The 26,365-nt window shown below is 37.5% G+C and overlaps 2 protein-coding genes across 2 annotated transcripts; both read left to right on the forward strand.

Annotated features, from left to right (window-relative positions):
* Positions 1-5,355: 5,355 nt before the first annotated feature.
* Positions 5,356-16,076, forward strand: LOC139740087 (acyl-coenzyme A amino acid N-acyltransferase 1-like). The gene is made up of 8 exons (XM_071650675.1): positions 5,356-5,710; positions 7,292-7,582; positions 9,961-10,139; positions 11,982-12,196; positions 12,416-12,527; positions 13,031-13,111; positions 14,235-14,373; positions 15,777-16,076. The coding sequence occupies exons 1-8, from the start codon at positions 5,398-5,400 to the stop codon at positions 15,908-15,910; spliced, it is 1,464 nt and encodes a 487-aa protein (XP_071506776.1). The 5' UTR covers positions 5,356-5,397; the 3' UTR covers positions 15,911-16,076.
* A 3,356-nt stretch (positions 16,077-19,432) lies between these two features.
* On the forward strand, positions 19,433-25,143 carry LOC139740090 (uncharacterized). The gene is made up of 5 exons (XM_071650679.1): positions 19,433-19,507; positions 20,720-20,905; positions 21,718-21,838; positions 23,058-23,258; positions 24,899-25,143. Exons 2-5 carry the CDS (start codon positions 20,753-20,755, stop codon positions 25,141-25,143), a joined length of 720 nt encoding a protein of 239 aa, XP_071506780.1. The 5' UTR covers positions 19,433-19,507; positions 20,720-20,752.
* The last annotated feature ends 1,222 nt before the right edge of the window (positions 25,144-26,365 follow it).

Genomic DNA, 26,365 nt, shown 5'->3' on the forward strand with positions numbered 1-26,365 from the left:
AGAGACTTGTACATGCTCACATGATGTCTCTCTTGAGTTTTTGTAGTGGTATTTTGTATTGTTTACAGAACAATGAAATCTAAAAATTGCAAAGAATACAAAACTCTGCAGCTATAGATTGGTTGCTCGTGCTTGACTCAATGAGCATATAAGTCCCTGGAAGGAACACAGTTTCCCACCGTGTATTCACGGTGTGGTCACATAGTCGACTATGTGAAAACGCTCGGATTTAACAGTGTGGAGATGATTTCACACTGTGGTTTGGTTTGGTTTTCACAGAGTGTTCACATGGCAATGTTCTGTGTCACACTGTGAATTGATGATTCACATTGATGATTCACAATGTGTTCACACTATTAAATCGCTCGAATTTAACAGTGTGTAGAGATTCTACACTGTGTATCTCACACACGTGTTCTTTCCAGCAGGGTTAAGACATCTGCATTGGCTGCCAGTAAAACAACGGATTGACTTCCGTGTATTTATGTATGTGCAAGAACTAGGTCCTACTTATTTACAACAGTGAAAGAGGAAATCCAACCCCAAAACAGACTTCTAAGGATAGAGAAAAAATATACCCGACAGAACGATACAAAAATGAAAAACAAAATCGGATGAGAAATAAGGTGAAAAATGCGATTTGAAATTTCATATTTTTGTTTGGAAATCCTGACTGGACCAATCCTTATGAATATTCAAATTAGCAACTGACGATGTCATGCTCTCATAATTTCTTATTCACTTTATATACAGAAATTACCAAAATCTCATATATCAGCTATATAAATATAAAACTTGTCTTAAGACTACCCAAAAATTACACACGTGTAGAACAAATGTTAACTCTGATATATCTTTGTATTTGACCTTGCATTTACTTGCATTAGCTAAAAGTATAAAATTTCCGAATTTCATATATAACATAGCCTACTGTACATAAAAAACTTTGAGGGTATGACATCATATTTGAGTATTCAAAAGGACTGTTAAAGAAATATTTAAAATCAATTTCATAAATTGATTGACAATGTTTATGAGCCACGAATCATGGATTTTGTTGGTGTTATCGGTTTTTACTGTATTCTGGCTGTGTTACTGACGTTTAACTATGCCGTGATGAGCTATAGAGTACAATATTGAAAGAGGTGACACATGACTCAAAATTTTAGCCGTTCAGGAGATTGGACTATGAGCTTGAAGAACGTCCCCTCTCTGACGATTGATGCGTGAGCTTTGTAAGTCTCCAACTTGAATTGCTTGTGCATGCATTTCGCGGACTCTTTCCATTTCGCTTTGAGGTGATGCATGTCTGATATTGTGGTGTACCAAATACATGATTGTATAGAATGATAGAGAAGGAGTATACGTGTATCATAACCAACACTAAGAGAATTGAAGTTATCTTAAATGCCTCGACAATTATTGTCTCGACAATTATTTGTAGCATAGTATCAAAAATTTCTTTGATTGATGTCGTATCAGGATTATTGTTAAAATCAAATCGGCTTAGTAGGATTGTAAGACCAATTTCAACCGTTAATTGAGTAGTCCTAGTTAAGAGAAACAAAATATGGAAATGATTTCACATGTTTATGTTTAAAAATGTTTCGATCATGTTATCACACTAGTATATTACACAGGATTTTGTATTATTCTTTAATTTACAGTAGCTAAGGTATTGTTGATAGTAGAAATCGTTCTTTTCGTTCATTCCCATAATTGGCATCACTGTACAGTCGTACATGTATGCTTACAGTACGATGATAAGATGAGTACACTATAGTCAAGCAAACCGAGAACTTGCACTGTGTGCCAATACTTCGATTGAGAATCACTGGTGGCATGGTTTATATTTACAGTGTAGCTACATTCCTGAATAATATTGTTTATTCTTGCGTTATGCTGGAAATGTGAATGTTTGATCATTATAATCAAACCCATCTCATGCATCGTAACAATTGAAATCTGTTCATCTATCTACCAAGTTAAATTTCTTTATTTGCCGTCTTCTTCTTTGCACTCTCTCTCTCTCTCTCTCTCTCCTCTCCCCTTGTGCAAGAACTGATTCAGTCGACGGTTCAGCCTTTCACTCGGTGCACCTTTAATTATTATATTTGGTATGTGTACCCAAATAGTATGAGTTTGTCCATGATACTATTTTGCTCTTCTGCACAGTTTGTATGTTTCTTGCTATAATATATATACTGTATGCTTGTACAGCTATTGTAATCTTCTGACAAGTGTCTACTTTCTTATGTTTGCCTTTATGTGGCAGAAATTCATTAGATCACTAATACCTTTCAAGAACTTCGTTTTCATGTCACAAAGTTTTATTATGTCTGTTTTTATGTGTGTTCGTGTGTGTTTGTGTGTGTGTGGGGGGGGGGGGGGTGGTGCGTCATGACAATTCTGAGTATGAAAGAAAAAGTAAACGAAATATTTGTTAGACCAAGATCCACAGCCTTTCTTATAGTAAACACAGAGAATTTTAATTTAAGTTATGACATGGTGTGATTTACACTAAAGATCAACTTTTTAAATTTGGTTTTGAAGCAAAAAGTTAGTGTTCTTTTTGCGATCAAGAAAATCATAGAAACTTATGCACATCTATTTCCGCAATTTTGGATAGTAAAAGATATATGGAGAGTAATGATATCACATGCACTATGATCTTGTTGGCATACATGATATGCATAGGACAGACATATTTGTTGGGCTATCAGCTTGCTCAATGAAAATCAAGTTTGTTAATTATTTTATTATTTTGCTGAAATATAGGCATATTATTTTCATGTCAAGAAGTATAGGCATTCTACCACCTTTCAACGTAATTCAGAAGAGAATAAGGGGAAAAATTAAAGAGGAAAAGAAATCGGTAATCAGGAGAGGAAAATTAGCTGTGCATTTAATGAAGTGGATAATTTGTATTAATTACTTAGTAATAGTATATTTGAATAAATTAGCAAGTGATATTTATTCGTTTGATTTTTAGAGTGCGGCTGGGGTATGTAAAGAGGTAGATTGGTCTTATAAGGTTCAAACTTCTGTACTTTCTTTTCTGTGGGGCTTACTGTTAACACCTACTATTCTTTTTTTTTTTCTCTCTCTTTCTCTTTCTGCTTTTTCCCTTATACGGTTTATATATGTGTATGAGATGATTTATAACATAATAGGATATGATTACATTGTGGAATTTAATTGCTTAAAAATGCTTTATTGAAGTGCAGAGATTGAGATGTGGGCGGGGACCCTAGTACTGCATGGGGGGGGGGGATGGGTGAGATGGCAGGTAGGGAGGGTTTTTTTTTTTTGCAGCTATGTGTAAGTTTATGTGTTTAATGTAAGCTGTAATATGTATTTCGGGTCACGCACAAATTTTGATTTTTTTTTTATTAAAGTTGATCAAACATTGCTGATTGTATATTGTATATTGCGTTTATACATTCAAGATGAATGTTTTTGTTATGTGAAATTATAGAAATCAAATAAAGATTACTGACAAAGAAAAGTCTGTGTGTGTGGATTGTATGCATGTTTCTTTCTTTCTTTCTTTCTTTCTTTCTTTCTTTCTTTCTTTCTTTCTTTCTTTCTTGGGGTGGGGGAGGTTGGAGAGCATATGAGCAATGTGCCAGCGCTTTAGTTTGTTTGTTTGTTTGTTTGTTTGTTTATTCGTTTGTTTGTTATTGTGTTAACATGGTTAGAATTGTTATCAACACAAATAAACCAACGTGATGTCGGTTGCCTCAACAGTGTACTAGTAGCTGTAGGAAACAATGATATGCCCCTTCTCGTGTCTTCAAAATTATCTTTGACATATGCATCATCTTGAAGCAAAGGTTTGTTTGTTTTCATACATACATGAAGATTTGCTCACCTTTCCTAACATTGTAAAGTTAGGTGCACTGCTTATGACACGGACTTGGCAATATACAGCGCGTGTATCTAGGCACTATACATGACCATACCAGAGAACGCCATTATAATGATATAATCTCACTATTTCTTCTGAAGTTTAATTCAATTCATTTAAATTCAATTGAGCTTTTCTGATTTCCATCCAACAGAAAAGTAATACAAATACAAAGTAAACATGAATAAATCATAACGTTAACAATTTGTAAGCAATGCAGCTCATTAAGTTTTCATACAGTATGTACAATGCGTATGTACGAATAAGTAAGCAATACCTTGCAGCAATTTAACAAAAGGGTAAATAAATCGATGAAAAAGAGAGATCTACAGAAAAACAGAGCTTCTAAAGCTTAGATCTCTCGAAAACAAAATGCGAAAATCATGTTACATACCTAGCCAGATTTATCTATTTACAGTTAGAGCATTTTACAGCGAATGTATATGTTGCAGTTATTTAAGGAAATCATACATATAATACATGCACTTATTTTAAAGTATAAGTATCCGTAAGGAACATATAATCTTAAAATGAAATGGATGTCGCGGCACTGACACTTGTCATTGAGCCGTGTGTGCAAGAATAATGTATACCGATAGTGACAAAAAAAAGCTGTTCTAACTTTGCACTGAATTTTGTCAATTCAAATAGAATAATTAAAATGATTTATAATGATATTAATCATGAAGACAATGATAATCTCTACGATGATAATAATACGTATGATAACAATAGAACTACATAATGGCGATGATTATGATGATATTGATAATGATGATAATAATAATAATTAATTAATGACTAATAGTAGACATTTTAGAGCGCCTTTTCCACAGGATACAAAGCCCTATGAGATGTCATCCCCGGTCGCCATAGGAGATAAAATATATGTATCTATACAAATTACCAGGCAGCGACAGTACAAGTCCAGTGCACACTAATGATGATAATAATAATAATAACCATATTAAGAAGAAGAAGAAGAAGAAGAAGAAGAAATAAAAGAAAAGAAGCAGAAGAAGTATATATGCCAAATTTTAATGTGACATCGGACCGATGTGTTGGCTCAGTGAGTAGAGCGGCTGCCCTCACAATCGGGAGGTAGAAAGGATGACATAATCATGCAAAGATAGGTGACTATGCTTCGTGACTATTCGGTATAATTACAATAACTTGCCACCAGAATCAACCCCCATATCCGCCCCCCCCCCCACACACACACACAGACACCCAAACCCCTCAGTTGTTCTTGCTCAATGACACACGGTACAAAGTGCGTCACACTATACACGCGTCTCTCCAAATTTCCGTCCCAATGTCCAAAGTCTGTTTAAACGCTGATCCCTATTATAACCTCGCGCACTATCGCATCGCAAAACACTTTTAATCATATTGTACGTGACGTTATGGCTGCAGTTAACCGAGTAAGGAATATAAAGCGACTGTTGAATTGCGCTACGGCATGTCACGGGAAAGCTGAAGACCGAATGTTGTCGCCGAATTTCCCTGCACATCAGAAGCAATCAGAACGTTCGCTGGCTCCAGTTTCGTCCAAGTTCGAGCAAGTAGCCTTATCTCACGTAATGTCCTCGCCGGGAAAAATCGCAGCCGACAGCCCTGCTGTAACTTTAACAGTGGAACCTACCACTGCCCTGATCGACGAACAGGTCAAGATGCAAGTTCGAGGTCTCAATCCGGGTCAACTAGTCTCTATCCAGACCCAAGTCTTCACAGAGAGTGGCACCACTAAATTTGTGTCCCACGCAAACTACAGAGCTAATAACAATGGATCTGTGTCAGGTGGGTCGTTTCTTGTACAAACGCTGTAGAATGACTTTAGCGCGTCTGCATATTGTTTAACGTAACCATAATTCATGTCAGGTATCCCATCAATAACAACCGTGATATCAATGAAAAAATCCAGCGACATTTTTCTTTCTTTCACTAGTACAAAAGTTTTAGAAACGTGTGAGTTGTGTTCCCTTTGTTTTGCAAGATTGTTACTGATGATGATTATATGATGATGATTATAAGCAATATCCATCATTAAACAATAAGAAACTCGAAGGATGATCAATTTGGTAATGACGATAAAACTTATTTAAAGGGATTATACAGTTTTGGTTGAGACCTAATTTCAGGTTTCTAACATTTTTTGGTGAGATAATGAGAAAGCTCTTATGAAGTATGAAAGAGCATGTAATTCTATGAGGAATTCAACGTTTATTTGATGAAAATTGGTTTTGAAATGGCCGAGATATCCAAAAAAGAGCGATTCTGATAAAGTGTGGGACCCACACTTTATTGCGATCGCTTTGTTTTACTTTGTTTTTGGATGTATCAGTCATTCCAAACGCGATTTTCATCGAATAAACTTTGAATTCCTCTTAAAATGGTATGCTCTGTACTATATCATAAGCGTTTTCTTGGTATCTTGCAAAAAGTTAAAAGCCCAATTCTCATCTCCACTAATACTGTACCATCCCTTTAACTTTCAATAACAACCATGAATAACGTCAATGAGTATAATGATAAAACGGTAAAAAGTGACAACATTTATGTATCTAATCACGGGCACTGTCTAGGAGAATAACGTGCTCTGTTTGAAGTCTTTTCTTTGTTTGTTGTTGTTTTTTACTTGTGTTAGTTTTCTTTTTTCGTCTTCATTCTCAACTTCTATAGAAATTAATTATCTCCGCCGTAGGAAAAATCAATGCATATGAATTATGATAGGACGTACTATTCAGATAGGTCGATATTGAACACTCATTATACGTTCAGGATCGACCTAGTTAAATACGTATAAAAAGACGATACTGACTAGTATATTGTGAACAATATCAAAATAGTTTAAGTACTAGATATGCGTACTATTCTGTGCTCACTGATATCTATTTATTGCTTATTCCTGTACTTATCCAATTTTTGATAAAATGCTTTAATTTATCTATGATTCTGTCATTCGAATTGAGTTATTTGTATATTCTTTTATTCATGGCTAAAATTTTTCGATTATGTGTGGAGACACTGATATCTATTTATTGCTTATTCCTGTGCTTATCCAATTCTTGATAAAATGCTTTAATTCAATTTAATTCTGTCATTCGAATTGAGTTATTTGTATATTCTTTTATTCATGGCTAAAATTTTTCGATTATGTGTGGAGACAAGGAATGCTTACATCTGCTAATGGAAAAAAGGGGGGAATTACGAGTACAGTATGGGCTATATGATGGAGATTCTTAAACCTGAGTATCTAACTGATCGCCCTGTGATATCGATGTGCCATATACAGGAGTTACCATCACTAGGAGCAATATAGGTTTAATTCCTTCCCCAAGATTTTGTTTTTCAACGCAATCATTATCATAACAATCGTAGTTCAGACCGATCCATCCCTCGGAGGTAGTTTCACAGGCGTGGAGCCCATGGGTCCGTTTTGGAGCTTAGCACCAGCGCCTGAACACGCGAAGAAGTTTTCGCGGCTGATCAAATACGATGTCGGCACCCCATTCGTTTTCACGTTCGACGTCGTCGACCACCAGGGCGAAGGGAAAAATGAGGTCCTCGCTTCAGCCACGATTAAAAGGTGCTTCATCGCAGACTACGTGGAAGCCCTTCCGATAAAATCCGGCCATGCTGAAGGTGTGCTGTTCCTACCGGAAAAGCGGGGTAAGCGACAATTTCAGAGTGTATTATTCCAACCCTGTGCTTATTACTTAGCGTGATTTGAGACCAACGCTTGATGTATACAGGCGACTCCCGTTATAACGAAGTCCTTGGGTCCGGCAGCTTTCTTTCGTACATCGAAATTTTGTTATGGTAAAAGAAACTAATTATATGTATGTGTATGTATGTATGTATGTATATATATATATATATATATATATATATAATATATATATATATATATATATATATATATGTGAGATATGAGAAAGGGAGGAGAAATCGGTGCGTAGCTTTGACATCGTTATTCCTCTTACTGTTCCTCCTTTTTGGAAAAGCGCAAGAGTTGAAAAATTGGGAATCGAACCCGGGTCTTTGGCATGGAACGCCAACGCCTTAACCGCTCGGCCACGGAGACGTCATAGCAATTCAGGCAGACCCAAGCTCGAATACCCGACGGACCAACCTGTCAACTCTTTAGCATACGTTCCTTTTTGGGGCAGAGAGTTATGAATAACGACCAGCCGCGTGCTTCAGCTGGATCTGCAATGAGATTCACGTAGCGGTGAATTGGGATAATGTTTTTGCGAAAGAGATCACCTCTACAACAGCTTTTTGGCTTCTCCTGAATAATTTTACATAATATAATATATATATATATATATATATATATATATATATAATAATAATAATCATGATATATGAATATAATAATTCATTGGGGACCTGCACTCATATTTCTGCCGAGTCAAAATTTCAACTCTGAATCCGAGTCAAAAATTTTTCACTCCGATCCGTGTAAATTTAACACCAACCGTGTACTTCTGACTCAAATCCGAGTTTTCATTTTGGTTATCGGACTTTTTACACCTGCGCAGAGTCACATCAGAAATACCCAGCGCGTGGTACATGACATACGCGCGCTACAATTGGACAAAACATGTCATATGTCCTATGTGACGTAGTACCCCCGCGAAAAAAAAAAAAGCGTCATTTCTCGACGATCCGCCGCGGCCGCGAGATGTCTTGCAACTTTTTGTCTTCAAAATGGACAATTTTGTGTCTGGTAATTTTGACTGGTAATGGCGTAGCCGGCCTTACGGTAGCTCGAATTAGCAATCAAGATCGTATGTGTATTTTAAGCATGTACAGTGGAGGTGTAGCTAGGTATAGGTTCACAGTAGCATCTCTTGTAGATTGGTTCCAACGTATAGCATATAGCCCGGGGCTACGTACAAAAGGTACGAGCTATCGTAAGGCCTCCTACGGCTACGCCATTACCAGTCAACGTGTCCGTGTCGAAAGTTCATTTTGCCCTAAATAAAACTTACTGTTTAGACCATGTTTCTGGCAATTATTTGTATGAGTGTTGTGAATGAGGTGGGTACTCACCGATGAAAACTCCTATGTATTCCTCCATTCCACATTCCTCTAGAAAAGTGCACACCAAATTCGAGTCATTACTACACCAAAATGGGTTACTCACAATGCGGGAAACGACACCGTATCAGAGTGAAATTGTGATCTTTTGATTCGGAAATCCGTGTCATTTTGCTGGAATAGATTGCACCTAACTGACCCCATTTCATAGTCAAATTTGACACTTTCCGAGTTAATTTGACGCCACAGAAATGACTCGGAAAGTGACTCGGAAGTCCGAGTAGCTTTTACTCGGAAGAAGTTGACTCCCATCAGCTGGCGCCATTTCCGAGTCACATTTCACACTATCCGAGTTATTTCTGACGCCGCAGAAATAAGAATGTGTATTTTTACTGCGTTGTAACCTTGTTTGTTGTAACGAGAGTGCCCTCTTATTTTAGGCATTGCTGCTGCACTACCCAAGTGGATTGTTTGCTATAATGAGCGATTTGTTCATGTAGGTATGGCTACCTACATAAAATTTGCATAGACGTCAAAAACGTGACGTCGTCTTACGTATTCGTTTTTCTTTTTTTTAAACACCGACGAAGGGAAGAAGGTAAGAATTCTACAAAGCAGTCACCTTTGAACCCTTGTTCATCTCGTAATCCGGTCACAAAATGTCTGTTTTCGTTTTCAAAGAGATAAAAACTGTTCGTCATGTTTTTGCACATATATTTGTTTGATTATATATCCATCCCCTCTCTCCCCCCCCCCCCCCCTCTCTCTCTCTCACACACACCCATACCCTCTCTGTACGTATAGGAATGTTTATAATTACGATGTATAATATTTACTAAAAAGTCATCGATCCGTGTAGGTCCTAACATGATGTAGCATATACCTAGGTCTATACCAATGTCAACAAGAATAGGTTACCTATATGCATCCATGTATAGTTTGAACATCATAGTGCTTTCTAGCGTGCTGGTCTCATGTTCTACTTTGTAACTATGTGACAGATTCAGAATCGTCGGACCCTCTCCCAGTCGTCATAGACATCCGTGGCTTGGGCATGCAGCCCCCGATGGACCGGGCGGCCCTGTTGGCGTCACACGGGTTTGCCGTCATCTCCTATCACTACCTAGCCGCCATGATCAGACAGGGTGTGACGGGCTGCATCGAAGGCCAGGGATTTCTGGTTAGCCAACTGGACCGTTTCCGGTCATTTTTTTTTTCAAATTTTCTCTTTAGGTATTATCTTCATGTTCTTTATACTTATTTGATTATGTTTTTGAGAAGAATCTTCTGTACCCCGAGTATTAGTGATCTTTTTTATTATTATTTTTTTTTTAGTTTGGTCTTTAGTTGAACCCGTGTTCCTTATCTTGTTCTTCACACTATACAGGCTTTTATTGGGACCTACACTCAACAAGCTTTGTTTTCTCGTAGATTACATCGTATTTCTCTTTCACATTCTTTTATCTCGATTGAAATGATACTTTGACCGAGATGTACTATGTTTGTTTTTTTTTGTTTTTTTTGTTTTTGTTTTTGTTTTTACATATCCAAGCTGGACTGTATATATTCTCATATTTTGTTATATTCTATGTATTTTCCATCGAAAAATACGAAAATAAAATTGAAATTGAGATTGAAATAATACGTTTCTCTCTCAATTTGTATATAGTAGGCTTGCAGATATACTGTACACGTTATGAGAAATGTTGATGTGATAGCACGTGGCGTTATGAATTCACACACAAACACACACAAACACACACAAACACACACACAAATCATTATGGAATTGGATCTCAACGCCACAGCAGGCTCCCTCGGGGTAATAATATATCAACGACGTCTCGAAAAGCAGTCCACATCTTTATGCCTATGCGATATGACCCGAATAAGAGCAGTCCACGTTAATTCTGTGTCCTATATAAAATGTGCTCTTGTGACTCTAATCATACAGGCCCTACTTGAAATCAAATACAAAAACCAAAATAGCTCATTTATCTTTCACTGACCTCAAAACGTCCACACACTATGCACAGAGTGAACTTGCATCTCACAAACTTTGGACTATGACGTGAAATGAACATCAGACGAAGTAACTGCATTACTCATTGCTTCCAACTGAGCTAGGTAACAGTATGTTTTGAAGATATTTAGGTGCGTTTACTTCATCAAAATTAAAGAAATTATTCATCAAAATTGTTGCAAAAACAATAAGATTGTTTTGGGTTTTTTTTTTTTTTTAGTTTAGATGAGAAACGAGATGGATGCGCTGTGATTTGTCTGCGTTTTATACTCTGACCAGGGAGGTTAAGGAGCTAAAGTAATCAGCTCTCCAGTCATCACAGTACAGTACCCTGTTTTGAGATCAAAGAGATACGGGCACATACTTATGGGTGATATTCGTTATTCCGAAAATGAAATAAGGTTCGTTGTCATGGTTATTCCCTACGTTCGTGAATTCGAAAAACTCACAAAATCAATTCCAGAAATGTAATACATTTTTTAATTCGAAAATATACAGACGGTGCGCACTTTCTTTTTTTTTCATATGCGGATTAACGAACCTTCGGGATAGGAAACTCTAACCGAACACATTAAAGTCATAATTTACCATGTGAAGATAAAACAAAAACCCAGCATTAGTGCTTTAAAATAGTTTTGAAATGTGAGTTAGGGATAGAAACAACCACTGTAAAAATTTGAATCCGAATCATCGATGTTAAATACCGTATTGTTTAATACACAAAATGTGAATAATAGTTATAATAACAATGTTTCCAGACAAAACCGTCGTCAGTTACGGTTTATTAAGAAAAATACTGATATCTCCTTATGTTTTAGGCTTTATTGCGAAAATTCTATTTGGTAGGATGTTTTGTGCATGATACAACAGATCTACACATATGCATCAAAATATGATATCTTGAAAATATTTTAAAATCACTGCTCCCAAAGGTAAACTGGGCCTTTAACCTAGGTGAGGAGGACAATAATAATTATTATATCTTTTCGTGGTATACAGGACCTGATGGACTACATCCGGTCACACCCTCGCCTGGACGAAACGCGCGTCGGTATGTCGACCTCATGCTTCGGCACCGCTGTCGGCATTCAGGCCGCGACAACTCTTACGCTGCCGTTTAAGATCAAATGCTTCATGGGGGTCGGCTTTCTCGACTTCTTCTACGCTCTGATCGGCTGGAGACGTCCCGATGGCTCCGAAATCGAGCCGTACGGGTAGGAGACGCTTTCGTCCATCGTATAGGCCTGTGGCTCACAGCAGCAGTAGAGCCGTAACTAAAACAAAGATAGAAAATATGAGGCAATGTGCTATTATTTGTATGCCAAGGACAGAGCATATATTTACAGTTGAATATTTACTAGGAGTAATACCAAATAAAAGCATCTATTAGCAATGTGTTAACTTTCTATTTGGTGATGTATTTTTGTGCTCAGACCCCTCTCTAGCCAAAGCGAAAAATGGGTGGACGAGGCGGGCAAGACGCGGTTCTGCTTCAGCGATCTTGAGAAATACAACATTTCGGAGGGAGATGAACAGATTGTAGCTGTAAGTAATCCCCCACCCCCACCACCACCATTACCAGTTTAGTTTTATGACGTATCAATAGACAAAACAAAATAACTATTGCAAAACAATAGTCATAATGACAAAAAGATTAAGAACATGTTATTTTAGATAATCAATTCAGTGTAGTAATGCCCATCATCCCCTCACCCATCCGTCAAAATGTCCGTTTTATTCATTTCAGCTCGGCAGGATAGGCAGGACATGTTATCAATTATCAACCAGTCTGAACTTAAGTCTGAAGTTTGTAATTTGTCTTGACGTAAGGCACGTGTTTATCATTTTCCTGCCTTCTTTGCTTGAAATCATTCTTTTAAACGACTTTCTTGTACTTCATGTTTTCATAGTGTTTCGTGTTTCTACTTCAAAGGCTACTTCTCATGTTATAGGCCTACTTATCTTTCTTTTCTGAAGTCTATACCTCCGATTTTCTTTATTTTTTCTGATTTTGTTGTTGTTGTTGTTGTTGCGATAATTTGCTTCAGATTGAGAAGATGGAATGTCCAATGCTGATGTTCGGACTTGGAGACGACAAACACATCCCATCACTCCGCAGTATGCAGAGGGTAAGCAATTTGTGTTAATGACCAAAGAAATCTGTAGGGCGATATCACAATCCTGCGTCGATCTTGTAACTTCATAATGAAAGACAAGATTTAGATACTAGATATGAGGGCATTCGGGACAGCATATATGATAATTCACCTGAGTACCTTGGAACCAGCATTCAATAACTCTTGAAGACGGCTTGTAGAGTTCGACTGAATATAACTGCAAGAACAATGAAATAAAGCAGGAAAATGTTGATGAGCAGGAGAGCTACAGGAGACCACCATGTACGCATTACCGTGACGAGGATGACGGCTTATAAAAGAAGGAAAAAATTATACAAGAAAATAGTTTGCAAATAATACAATACTATGATATGATCAATGTCGTTCTGGGCTAACTATTTTCTGGCTACTTTAAAAAATTATCTATGCACAAGCAAAAATCTCCCGGTGCATTCTTTTGATTTTTTCTTGTCATTTATTTTCATTTCATATTCTACATAATTATCCTTCGGCCAACAATGGAATCGTATGCCTGGACAAAAATTCTATGCCAAACAGAGGGCGCTTTTCTATCAAGTTGATTTTAGACATGAATGGATTTTTTTTTTTCATTGTATACAATTTCAGTGCCGAAAAGTCATGTACGGGAACAATGGCTGTTGAATTGGATACTCTTATATGTACTTGGAAATATGAAACAGGCATGACGTTGTCCACATGCATATGATTAAATGATATACAAAATGTCACTTCAGTGGACAAAATATCATGTGACATCGATACATGTGAATTAGCATTGTTAGGTTTTGTGTAATAAAAGCATTGAGTTTGCAACCCTGAAATTATTGATGATTACATCACAGAAAATAAAGGTGATTGATTATCGAATCAGAAAAGATATTAGCAAACCATATAGGGAAGGCAAATAATATAAACAATTATTGTAACTTGCAAGAAAGTTTTGAGAAAACTACTCATAGAGTCAAAGAAGTTACAATTTTTATCACATTTTCTGAAAATATAACCAGACTAACTGACCGATATAATTAAACGTAAAACAAGAGAATGACTGATTTGATAGATCGTTGGGATTATTTTCATGATAACGATTTCATTCGAATGTTCGTTGAAATAGTGTTTGGATCGACTGAAGAAGGCCGGAAAGGAAGACCTAGTGGAGTATGTCCTGCTTCCCGGTCACGGACACTTCTTGGAAGCACCATATCAAGCAAACTGTCCGGCTTCTCGCTTCTCCCCACCCGACTTGAGTGGACGTAAGTAAAGCTATCCAAGGCAGTGTATTCTCGTGACAGTTTTGGCTGATTTGTCGTAATCTGATATAAATAGGAGATAGACCAGCAAATATTCATAAAGAAACACATTGTTTCCGTTCAACATAATTACTGCTGTTGAAAGAAAGATATCATTTAGAGGGGTGAAGGTAGAGGGAGACAAAGCGAAAAAACAACAACTCGCACCTGATATACTTCAGTTTAGCTGACAATAATGATGAAAAGAATGATAACAATGATAGTATAGTGATAATCGTAATGATTTAGTTGATAATAACAATATAATATTGCTAATACTACTAGTAGTAGTAGTTATAGTAGTAGTAGTAGTAGTAGTAGTAGTAGTAGTAGTAGTAATAGTAGTAGTAGTAGTAGTAATTAGAAGAAGAAGAAGAAAAACAACAATTTCATATGATAATACATTATTGTAGCCCTATGTATAATGATAATACAGATGTAATAACGATTTTAAAGCATGTTGTAAATCACAAACCTCACAACAACTTTACTACTCAACTGAACTCGAACATTGATCTGTTATATTGCTATAACGGACTAGCGTGTTTGCTATGGGGAGAGCTATTATTTCATTTTGCCTTGTTTGTTTCCTTTACAACACAATGATATACAATCGGTTACTTAGTACGTCACATCCATTGCTTCGAGTGCTTCGAAAAAGAATTCATCAGTGGTTTTCTCTGAATAGCAACATTCCTTCACAACATGTAATTATGTGAAAACAACCGTCCGATTACAACGTTGTATATCATTTATGTTTGAGTGTATTTCCTGGTACTTCTATAGATTAGGGACAATTCAATTAGGCATTCTCAAAGTAAAGAATGTCTGAGCGCCCTTTCCCTATATACTTTTAATTTTTATGTCAAAAAAATTCTATACTTAGCAGGTTTTTTTTCTAAGTATTCGTTGAAATTTATGTATTGTTAGCGATCGATTATTGATCAATTGATTAATCGACTGATTCTATATAGAGTATATTTTTTTTCTGGAGGCAGACTGCGTGTTTACTTTTTTTTCACATACCATGCACATACTGTGCAGACTTTCAATTATAGTGCGTATGTTAATAGACACTTTTATTACGGTATGGGCATTTGTGGTTCTTGAGTGACTCATTCATTCATGCATTTATTTATTTTTGGGGCAAATTATTTGTATAGGGCCCCATTTCTCTCTCTTCTTTCGATCTTTAAAACAACAACAACAACATTTATTTATCTACTTATTTATTTATTTATCTATCTATCTATCTATTTATTTATCTATCTATCTATCTATCTATCTATCTATTCATTAATTCATTCATCCATCCAACCATTCATTCATTCATTCATTCAAATCAATTCTTAAATCTATGTTCTCAGCCTACATCGCTGTTTGGGGCGGAGATGATGCCAAGACAGTGGCTCAGGAGAGGGAGTCTTCTTGGAAACAGTCGATTGAATTCTTTCGTAAGCACCTTGCTCCCTCGGCCTCGTACAGAACTGATTGGAGCTAAGTACGGAGATCGTCATTCTGAAATACTTACATGACAGTACCTTTGGAAAGGTGGGAAAACGTAACTGCAACTGAAACGAAATGCATGTATGGCCTTGATGCTGCAAAAGTGAGAACTTGAAATAGTATACGTATAATGTAAAACATAATTGCTGAAACGAAATACATGACAATGTATATGCTGCAAAATTCACGATACGTGCAAATTATAATTATGACGGTACATGATTGTGTTTGGGAGGGGGGAGGCTAGTATGTTTTTACTGTTGGGCGTATACGGGTGCAATCGGGGTGTTTTTATAACAGCGCATTCGTTTGCGTTTGCGTTAATATTAATATTGCCTTTACTACATAGACTGCCAAAGGACACGAATAAAGGAGGTGTTATATGTATAAACATGGGATGTAGATGAACCCAACGGATGACATTGTATATACTGTAGAAGGTAAAACCATTCAACATTGTCGTTCATTACTTAGATCACATCTCCAAGACTCTGCTCTATGTATAGGGGCAACAGTATATGACACGCATGAATATTGGCATATTGCAGACAGAAAACAAGACTTCCTTCTCAGTTCTTCCTTTCAATCAAGTTCTTACTTTCTATTTGTGGCAATCAACGGAAAGTGCTCATAAATAGTTTCATGCGAACTTTTATTCCGCCATGTACAAAATCATGTACAAAAAGTGGCTGTTCTAAAATATTGTGCATTGTATTTGCTTGGTGTGATAGCGTCTTTATTGTGCGACAATGCATTTCTCAAACGATATGATTGAGCAATACTTCCGCGAAGGATTATTCTTCAAATCATTTCAATACATTTGAAAGTGTTATTGCATATCAATAAGAAGATATCCTGCACTTTTTTTTAGTTGTAATCATAATCAACGATTTTTCTAGATCATGAAATGGTCAGGTCCTATGTGCTTTACAAAGTATTTATCTGTGCTCTAACTCTTGCAACTTTAGAAAATACATACAACTTTAATATGTGAATACGCATTTTCATTCCAGAGCATGTATATTTGTTTGCTTGAAAATAAATGCAGAAATACAATGTAGAATTGAATCCAAATGTTCTTTTCATATCTCCGTTGTTGAAAAAAAACCCAACAACAACAACTTTACAAGTGTATGTTTTATTGTTGTTGTTGTTGTTGTTGTTCTGGATTTTTGTGCGTGTTGTTTTTGTTCTTTGCAGGAATGCAGGATAGCCAAAGTCACTCAATTGTTGCTATATGAGACTTTCATGTCAATTTCATGAAGTTTCTCATAAGTGTGTGTTATGAGCGAAAAATCTCTCAAATTCAGACTTTCATGAAAGGGACCCCATGTCTCCCCACGCTCTTCTGAAGACGATAGACTGTCAAATGAAAGTTGATACATTGTTATGACCCGCATATTGTGTGTCTGAGTGCATGGATGGAGAAAGAAAAGGTTCGTTTATCCGAAAATGGGGGAAAAGTTTGTTATTCCGATTTTTTTCATCTGAAATTAAAACAATTAAGGTTTGTTAATTCAAAAAAGAAATGAAACGCTTTGATTCGAAGATGAAAAACAAACAAACAAACAAACAAACAAACAAACAAACTGACAAACTAACAGTAATAAAGTGCGAACTAACGAACCTTCTGAATTATGAATTGGACCTTACTTCGTTTTCGGATTAAGGAACCTTCGGAACAACGAACCCTTTTTTTCATTTTTGGTTCAAGAACAGTCGGAATAACGAACTGTAGGCCTAAATTGAGAAGCGACAGCAACTCCGCAAGAAGGTCCTCACAATGAGATTATCCCAAGATAATCGATTCGTATCGTGCGGAAAGAAACAGATGCAACACACAGAGAGATATGAATAAACAAATACAATTAAGAAACGCACAAATGAACATCATCGCATTTCTACCATAGGTAAAATACAATTTAAAGAATAATCATGCTTATTCAGCTCGTTAGACATGCAGGTTGTTTTTAATTCTCGTGGTCATTACCTCCGTCAAGGAAGTGGAGGTTAAGTGATCATCGGCGTTGGTTTGTTTAGTTTCAAAATTACTCATAAAGTTTCAAACGGATTTGAATGAAACTTGCAGGAAAAGTCGATAAGGACACCCGGAACAGATGATTAAAGTTTGGTAATGATCCGGGAATCGATTATTTTATGAATTTTTGAAGAATTTTTTTAAAAATCTTTTGGCGTATGAGGTCAATTAACTTCGGAGTTCTAGCCGCACGTTCTGGGCCCCATTTCATAAAAGTTGATGTGATAGCAACTTTTGCTGGAATGGCAACTTCCCATGGCAACAGCCAATCAGGAAGCTGGATTCTTATCATTACCATGACATAGCCATTCCAGCAAGTGAGTTGCTATCATATCATTTTTTGTTTAAATGAAATGGGGCCCTGGAGGTTTGCTTACATGAACACGCTGCTCTGCTGATGACGTAAGCAAAAGGTTGGCTGTTGGCGGAGGTCTGCGCTCTCCAAGTGCTTTTCAAGTTCCAATTATCGTTCTAAATCTGCAAGAATTATGTGCGTCTATCGTGCATAATAAACACGTTTCTCAGTAGTTAGACAGCACATATCTTTTATGTGAAATCGTTTGATTTCTTCCCTTTTTTTCTTTGAATTTCATATTTTTTGCTGGAAAGACTTTTTGGAAAGCTTGGCATTTTCTGTGGGCGTTTAAACAGTGATATCAAGTGTCTCATAAGTAGCGACATTTTGATGATTACAATGATTGGTTGTATCAAAAGTTCTTGCGTTCACGTTCACATGTTTTTGTTTTTGTTTTTGTTTTTGTTTTTTGATTTACTCGTCTCTACATAGGAATTTAGAAAACATAATGCAGTGTAGTTGTGTTTTCTTATTGTCATAAACTTAATGAGAACTGACAATTGATATGAGTGTCGCCGGTGCATGAGGCTCAATTTTGTGCCCCGCCCATTCTTAATGGGGATTTCCCCAAGGATGACGAACGCGTTATCCTGAACACGTGACAGAGACTCCAACCCTCCCGTTTTCGACGGGAGATCTCCCGCCGAAAGCCCATTTTTGCACAATCTCCCGTTCTCCCGTTTGAGATATGATTTCTCCCGCCCTGGCTCTGTGTCTCCCGGTGGAAAGGATTTCTTACTTATTGCTATTGTATGTTGAAAAAATAAGCCGTAGATAGCACCAGAGAACATCTAAAACCCTAGGAACTTCGCGCTTCGCACACATCAACTTGGAGTCTCCCGTTTGTTAGGGGTTTCGGGCGCGAGAATCTCCAGATCAGAAGGTGCTTGGGGTTGGAGTCTCTGACGTGACTGTGTTAGAAATTGTGTGGAAAAGTTTGATATTGTGGGAAAATGTTTTGTGTGCTCTAGATAGATACACAAGTCATGTGATTGTAAGTTATACAGTAAGTGACCTCTCTGGTATTGAGAGTAGGCCTACACATAGCCTACAGAATCGGCTTGATCCTTGGCTGACCTTTTGCAGGCAGCTTGTCAATCATTCACCGAAAGGGCGCCATCATAGTCATCGCAACCCACAATCAAAGACAGGAATCTACTAGTGAATACCCATATTCACTATCTAAGCCCATCCGTTTGGTAAGTTTCAATATAAAATCAAGAGTCTTTTGAATGTCAAGCAATTCGATTTGTTAAAAGAAAGTATAGATTCACGCGTATTTTAGCTCTTCCTCTCGAGTTGAGGTAGACAGTACCTTACTTAGTCCCACACATGGGTTTTTGTGACGCATCAGTAGTGGTCTCTCACACTCGTTATCTACTGCCACTGCTGGGACGGACGGCGGTTATACAAGCGCATGAGGCCTATTCAGGCCATCTAGATCTGTGACCCGTATTATATATAGCCCATGGCTAGGTGGCTGCAATATTCAGCAAACGCTACCTAAGAGGAAAAGCTGAAGGGAGGAGGGGGGGGGGGGGTCATATGGCATGTCCTGTGGGTTAGGGCCTAAATTTATAACTGAATTTCAGATAGTCTAGAGTCTAGAGTAAGTATAACGTTAAGTTAACTTTTATTTATATCTAGATCTAGGCACCCTAGATCTATATTCTACGATTTCTAGGTAGAAGCAAGTAGAAGGATGAGTGTGATAGATATGACATGTAAATCAAACAAGTGTCAACACAGAGAGAGAGGAGGGGGGGGGGGGAGGAGGAATGGAACAAACCCACACTGGTGACGTGGTTTACGTGTAGGTATGTTTAGAATTTTGGAAAGAGCTGCTTTAATAGGAATCTGCATGCTGCATCATCTCATCAATACAATGACGATGTGTGCAAGGTTGCTCAATCTGCAGACCTACTTACTTGTACAATTGTAATATTGTATTTCATTAGTCAATAAAACTGTGAGGTGTGATGACCCGTTATCCACACAATTAACGGAAAAGAGAATCTGAAGTAAATTTAATATCCCTGGACAATTATGATATGATATTTTAGTTTATTCAACATACCCTACCTGTATGCTATCCTCAGTGGATGCATAAAGCTTGCCTAGATACAGCCACAGGACAGCTACAAATATAATCTTTTGTCACGTTTGTAAGAATTGTTTTATCAACAAAGGACAAAATATTAAATTACCCTTTGGTATGTATCCCTAATTAAGTGTTCTAGAAAATGCATTTCTTGGCACGCAGCTGTTACAAAATGTGTTCAAGAAGAGGATAAAATATGTTTTAGTCTTCCAGTGAATTCTACCACATAATGTGTTTGATGTAATGATTTTTAGTATTAAACAACCCCCACCCTTGTGTGATTTTTTTTTCTACTCTTTCTTTACCTTAGAAAACATACAGCAGGATCTCCTCGTCATCCACGATGTCTTGGCGTATCTTCATCTTCTCCATCTTCATGGGAATGACTCTTTTTCTGGTGTGGACGAACTATCAGGAAACAGGGTCACTTTCCGAGAGTGTGAACAAGTCATTGGAAGATGTTACAAAGTCACAGACATTTACAGAAATGAAAAAGGTAAATAAATGGTGGACATATTGATAGTCCGTCTCCTAGGAAAATGAATCCCTGAACATTGTAGTTACATTTTATAATTTATGTACTATATGTATATAATGAACTAAAATCAGTTTATGGGATGGCAAAGATTTTGTTGTCAAATTTCGTTTCTACTGATAGCTGCGATATAGATGCACAGTTGGAATTTACATTGCATCAAGAGACAAAGACAAGACCAACAAAGAAACAAAGTTTTGAAGTCTTTGCAAGCTTGATTCTAGTACGCTTTTTTCCTGTTCCTAAGAACTGTCATGTTAGAAATTACAAGTCAGTGGGTTTTTTTACCCAACCTAGGCTTCCTCCCATTCAAAACAACAAGGACATCCACAAACCAAATAAAGAAGAAAGAAGGAACAAGACCTGACAAAAATTTTCTATCATCACACATGTACATAGTGTGTACTGATCCTTACGCTCCTTCCTAAAGATGATCTACCTTTAATACTCTTTGTAGTACCTCCATGTGTGTGTGTGTCCAAGTCTAAATATTTGTGGTATACTTTTGCAGATTAGATTAGTAAGAAAAGCATCACCCCAGAGATCAGTTTTGGAATAAAGAGTGTACCTCTCAAACTGCATCTGGTAAGAGTTGCCTTCAAGAAAGTGACAAAGATGTAGCATGGTAAAAAGACAGATCATGAACCTATGGAGATGTGAGATGCTATTCTTCTTGTTTCCCTTAAAGATTACAAGAACATGCTCTATGAGCTCCAATACACACAAAGAGAACTGAATAGTTTGCTTAATTCTCTTTCTGTCCCTGATGGTAGGCCTGGCAGAAGTCGAGTCGACAAGCATCGCTGACAGTAAGGAAGCTCAAGGATGGCAGATTACTGCAGGATGCCGTCCGATTTATTGATAAAATCACAATGCTATTATTCAGAGTCAAGAGTAAGTACAGTACTTTGTTTCTGAGAAATGTGCCCAAGTATAATGATTCAAGTGAGATTTTGTCATTGTTTTTCATTCTTTGATTGTTTTGTATTTTTAAAAATTAGCAGAACAGTTAATTTTTCTGTGGTCAGAATATTCTTCGAAGATATTTCTGCATAACTCTGCTTGGAAATGATATTACATAAATGAACAGCATATTGGTACCCCCCCCCCCCACACACACACACACATTCGATGGCATCTTGTGTGTGTTTAAAGGCAGCCGATCGCCATCCCTAATGGTACGTAAACTCCGAACGACCGAAGTTTGTGCATGCAATTGCGCAATGCCAGACTCTGTGCTATATCCATAAACGTGTGGGACAATGCTGCCACTGAGACACGTGTGTGTGTGTGCATGTGCGTGTACGCATCATACACAAACATTGTCACCGCAAGCTGCGGTGATTGGAGGAGAGAGGCCAGAAGACGTGTGTGTGTGTGTGTGTGCATGTGTGTGTACGCATCATACATAAATATTGTCACCGCGAGCTGCTGTGATTGGAGGAGAGAGGCCAGAAGACGCGTGGCTCTTTTGGCCTCTCTTCAAGCGCATGCGCACTGAGTGTGTGCGTCCATTCGGAAGCTCACGTGGCTCGCTCGGACAGCCATTTTGGGTTAGGAGATTAGCACAGAGAGCGCTCTTGTAGCCTACACGTTTTGTTCGCTGACCCATTGAGCCAGCGCTATTCTCATTCGGGGTCACTACATTTGATACAGAATGGGGGAGGCAGCGTGTTGCGTTCGTCTCCGTGCCGCACAAACCACTCGCCACGACTGAGTGCCTTTAAGTTTCACAGTTTGACTTTTGACATCACAGTGTGTGGTGTTCATTTGGTTCATACAAATATAGACATCCCCAATATCAAGTTACATTTTGTAATTCTCAGTAGACATACTTGTCAAAAGTCACTTTAAAATTTCACTGTCTTCCTGTTGCAAAACTTAAAAAGAGAAAATAAAGCACAAATATTTGAATTGAAGTTTCTGATTTAAAATCTGAATATAATCAAGCTCTCTTCAAAAAAAAGATTCCAAGCAGTTATGAAATGGATTTAATTTAAATGTGAATGTTTTAAGATATATGGAATGGATATATTTTGGTCTTTTTAAAATTCATTACAGATTATCATGGTTTCAAATACTCTTTATGGGCTGTCTTTACCAATCATTGCAGCAACTGAGCTAGAGACAGAACTTCAGAAATATGACAAAGCCTTGCTGGACTGTGGCCTCTTCATCATCTGGCTTCTGCTAGGCTACCTCAGCTGTAAATTCTCTTCCGGAGGCACCGCCCTGTTCACCATGGCAACAACCTTATTGATACACTCCCTCTATGGTCCAGCCTGGTGCATGTATGAATTTGTATGCTTGCTCGGTAAGTGATCTCATTGTGATTCCTTGTCAAGACTCCATTTTCATTTTAAGCAAAATTCAAATGTTGTTAACGTGAACTTAAATGTCCATTTCATTTCAGAGGTAATGAACCAGGTGTGACTTATCATGGGAAAAAGATACACTTACACCGAGAAAATGTGTGATAATGTGATTTGGTTGATATCTATATATGTGGGTAATTCCATGAAGTTGGGGCAGTGTCCATGTAGCATCGTGATATTTGAAAAATACATTTCAGCATAACTCAATATTCATTATGCTATACATTTATTGTTTGTAGGCTTTACATTTGCATTGAGGCCACACATTTTCTTGGAAACTTTGTGCCATTCAGACTCAATTTTGATGAAGTTATTAAACAATATGTAACGGTGTCCTGTAGCATCGTGACGTGTCCATGTAGCATCGTGATATTTTAAAATTTGGTCTTAAGAGACAAATTATGGCAATTAGCTTGACCAAAATTTGATGCAATATGCATATTTACGAGATTAGTCAGATAGCTAAATATCTCAAATTTCCTGTACACAGTTTTAATTTTAAAAGAAAATTACAAAATGTATCACGATGCTACGCGGTGTCCTTTTTTGTTACATTTGGTGGACACCGCGTAGCATAGTGACACATTTTGTAATTTTCTTGTAAAAGTAAGACTGTGGAAAGGAGAGTAAAGATATATATGTTTGATAGTTGTTGCACCTCCTGTTGGAAATTCAAGGTCTAAATGCTTCAAAATTTGAAACTTTTCTGGGCTTTTAAAGTACATAAATGTGTTGATCCTTAACCCTATTTTAACTGGGGGGGGGGGTCAATTTGACCCCCCTCAACATTTTGCGCCGCGATTCCGCAACGCGCAAAGATTTTGCCGCGTCGTTTCATGACTTTTTTGTTTGAAGTCTCTCGCATATTTTGAGACCAAATTTGCGATGTCCGGGTACACCGTTCTGAAGTTACGTAATGTTTTGCGTACATGCATGTCAACCCGAAAACATATCGTGTGCAAATCCAATGCAAATTGTGTTTTTTTGGTTAAATTGATATAAATTAGATTATTTCAACTTTTAACCATTGAAATTAATCAATTCTAATATAGATAAGCTTGAAAAAATGCCTGCAACAAATTTTGGCCAAAAAACAATAGAAAACAAAAGGTCGAAAAAACGATGGAATACTTTATAAGAAATTAATGAAACAATAAAAAACAAAAGAAACTGATTTTGATTGTGCTATTTTTTTGCAAGAAAATTGTTCAATGTGTCTTGAGGAACTCTTACACAAAAATTTAGCAGTCATTCAGTCTTTTTAATGGAGTTATAGGTGAAAATATGATTTCATGCATAAATTTGCATAATTAATTTACTTAAAATAGAAAATCAAAATTTTTCTTTTGTATGACTATGTAATCTTGTAGTTGACATCCGACTCTATGTGCAGGCAAAATTTTGCGGCGATCGCGCGATCTGAAGGGGGGTCAAATTGACCCCCCCAGTAAGAACTTGGTCTCAAATAGCTCAGTTAAAATAGGGTTAAGGGTTAAGGGTTAATGCTTATTCAAATTACACATTATGGTACTCGAACTGATGATCCTAATATGGGTTTTATAACCCTCCATGCCCCAAGGTCTACTTGGCTTCATCATGTCAGTCATCGCCAACAACGCTGTCTTCAGCGCCTTCGTCCTCTCGGGGTGCTACGCACTCTACGCCCTCTGGAGGTTTGCGGGGCCCAGCAGCGGCAACCGGCTCGACCGGATAGAGGCCCGCCTTCAGCACGTCCAGCACGAGCTAGTGGACTTGGCCAAGCAGCTGACCCTTGTGGAGGACAAGGTGGACTTGGTCAGGGCCATGAAGAGGGAGTCCAAGTAGCTTTTTGGGGGAGCAGGACAAATTGGTTCTAGTGCTTTCACACGTTGGCAGGGGATGGGAATGTGGTCAGATTGATTATTAGGTGCTCTGTTCCACTGATGTAATTTTAGCCTCCCTTTTGTTCTCCCCCAGCCCTCACCCACCCCATTATCTTGCAGCTACTACTAATACTACTACTTCTCCTACTGCTACTGTTGTAGTAAATGATATGATGTTGATAACAATCATTGTGATGATAGTAGTTGTAACAATATGTAGTCTCCAAAGTAATATTAATGGCAACATTTGTAATGATGGTTATGATGATGTCATGATGAAAGTCGTTATTAAACTACTGTATTATTGATGATAACTATAGAGATATAGTGGAAAAATGAATGTAATCAAACAATTATTTTGGGTGACTATGATAAGTTTTGAGTTACATACTTTCAACAACACATGGAATTTTGGATATTACACAGGAGTTATCTGATAAGTTCTTGCCAATATGCTAATTACCCCCAAACCATCCTAAAGGCTGAGGTGACTTTCAAGGTTTTTGCGCATGTGCAGTTTACCCAAGTTTTGCTGTCGGCATACTGTCCTCGAAGTCTTCCTGCTATCATTTGCGATAGCTCCCAATTATCTTTGGGTGTCACTTAACCCTCCCATTACCAGAGTCACTGTCTCTCTGAGACTCAAATTGAAGTGAGGGTGTTGTCCATTTCATAGCTACTGATAATACTTGGGAATAGGTTGTCTATTTCTCTGTGTCTTCCCTTCCCCTGCCAACATCAGAAAGCAACAGTGTCACTTTGCAAACTTTAGATAATCGGAAACAGAATGATATTCAAGGATATGTTTATTCGGTGCGTCCTGTGGATTCTCTGCGGGGATGAAGATTTATCGTTGAGAAACAGGATGCACAAAGTGAAACTGCCAGGCCCAGCAAAGGAAGATGCAATATTTTAATATTTTGTATGTCAGTGTCCCTTTCTCCATCTTCAGCTTCAACGACAATGAGAGAAGGGTCATACGATGTTAAAACTTTGGCAACACATGTTGTAACTATTAAAACAAACATTCAGAGTGGGAATGAGAAGAGAATGTAACATACTGTATGAGCTGAAATTTTTGCATACAGATATTTTTTGCAAATTGCCACTTGTTAGACGTTTTCGCGTGTTGTTGATTTTGCATTTGCGAGGGTCTAGCAACGTATCACTTCACCTTTCACAAA

The sequence above is a fragment of the Diadema antillarum genome, unplaced genomic scaffold (genome assembly GCF_040938485.1).
Source record: "Diadema antillarum isolate AM-2024a unplaced genomic scaffold, OU_Dant_1.0 seq00000833_RagTag, whole genome shotgun sequence".
Classification (NCBI taxonomy): Eukaryota; Metazoa; Echinodermata; class Echinoidea; order Diadematoida; family Diadematidae; genus Diadema; species Diadema antillarum.

Coding starts and splice junctions, on each gene's coding strand:
- LOC139740087 (XM_071650675.1), top strand. CDS start 5,398: ATGTTGTCGCCGAATTTCCCTGCACATCAGAAGCAATCAGAACGTTCG. Junction 7,583..9,960: donor GTTCCTACCGGAAAAGCGGG/GTAAGCGACAAT, acceptor ACTATGTGACAG/ATTCAGAATCGTCGGACCCT. Junction 10,140..11,981: donor TCGAAGGCCAGGGATTTCTG/GTTAGCCAACTG, acceptor CGTGGTATACAG/GACCTGATGGACTACATCCG.
- LOC139740090 (XM_071650679.1), top strand. CDS start 20,753: ATGTCTTGGCGTATCTTCATCTTCTCCATCTTCATGGGAATGACTCTT. Junction 20,906..21,717: donor CATTTACAGAAATGAAAAAG/GTAAATAAATGG, acceptor CCCTGATGGTAG/GCCTGGCAGAAGTCGAGTCG. Junction 21,839..23,057: donor GCTATTATTCAGAGTCAAGA/GTAAGTACAGTA, acceptor CAATCATTGCAG/CAACTGAGCTAGAGACAGAA.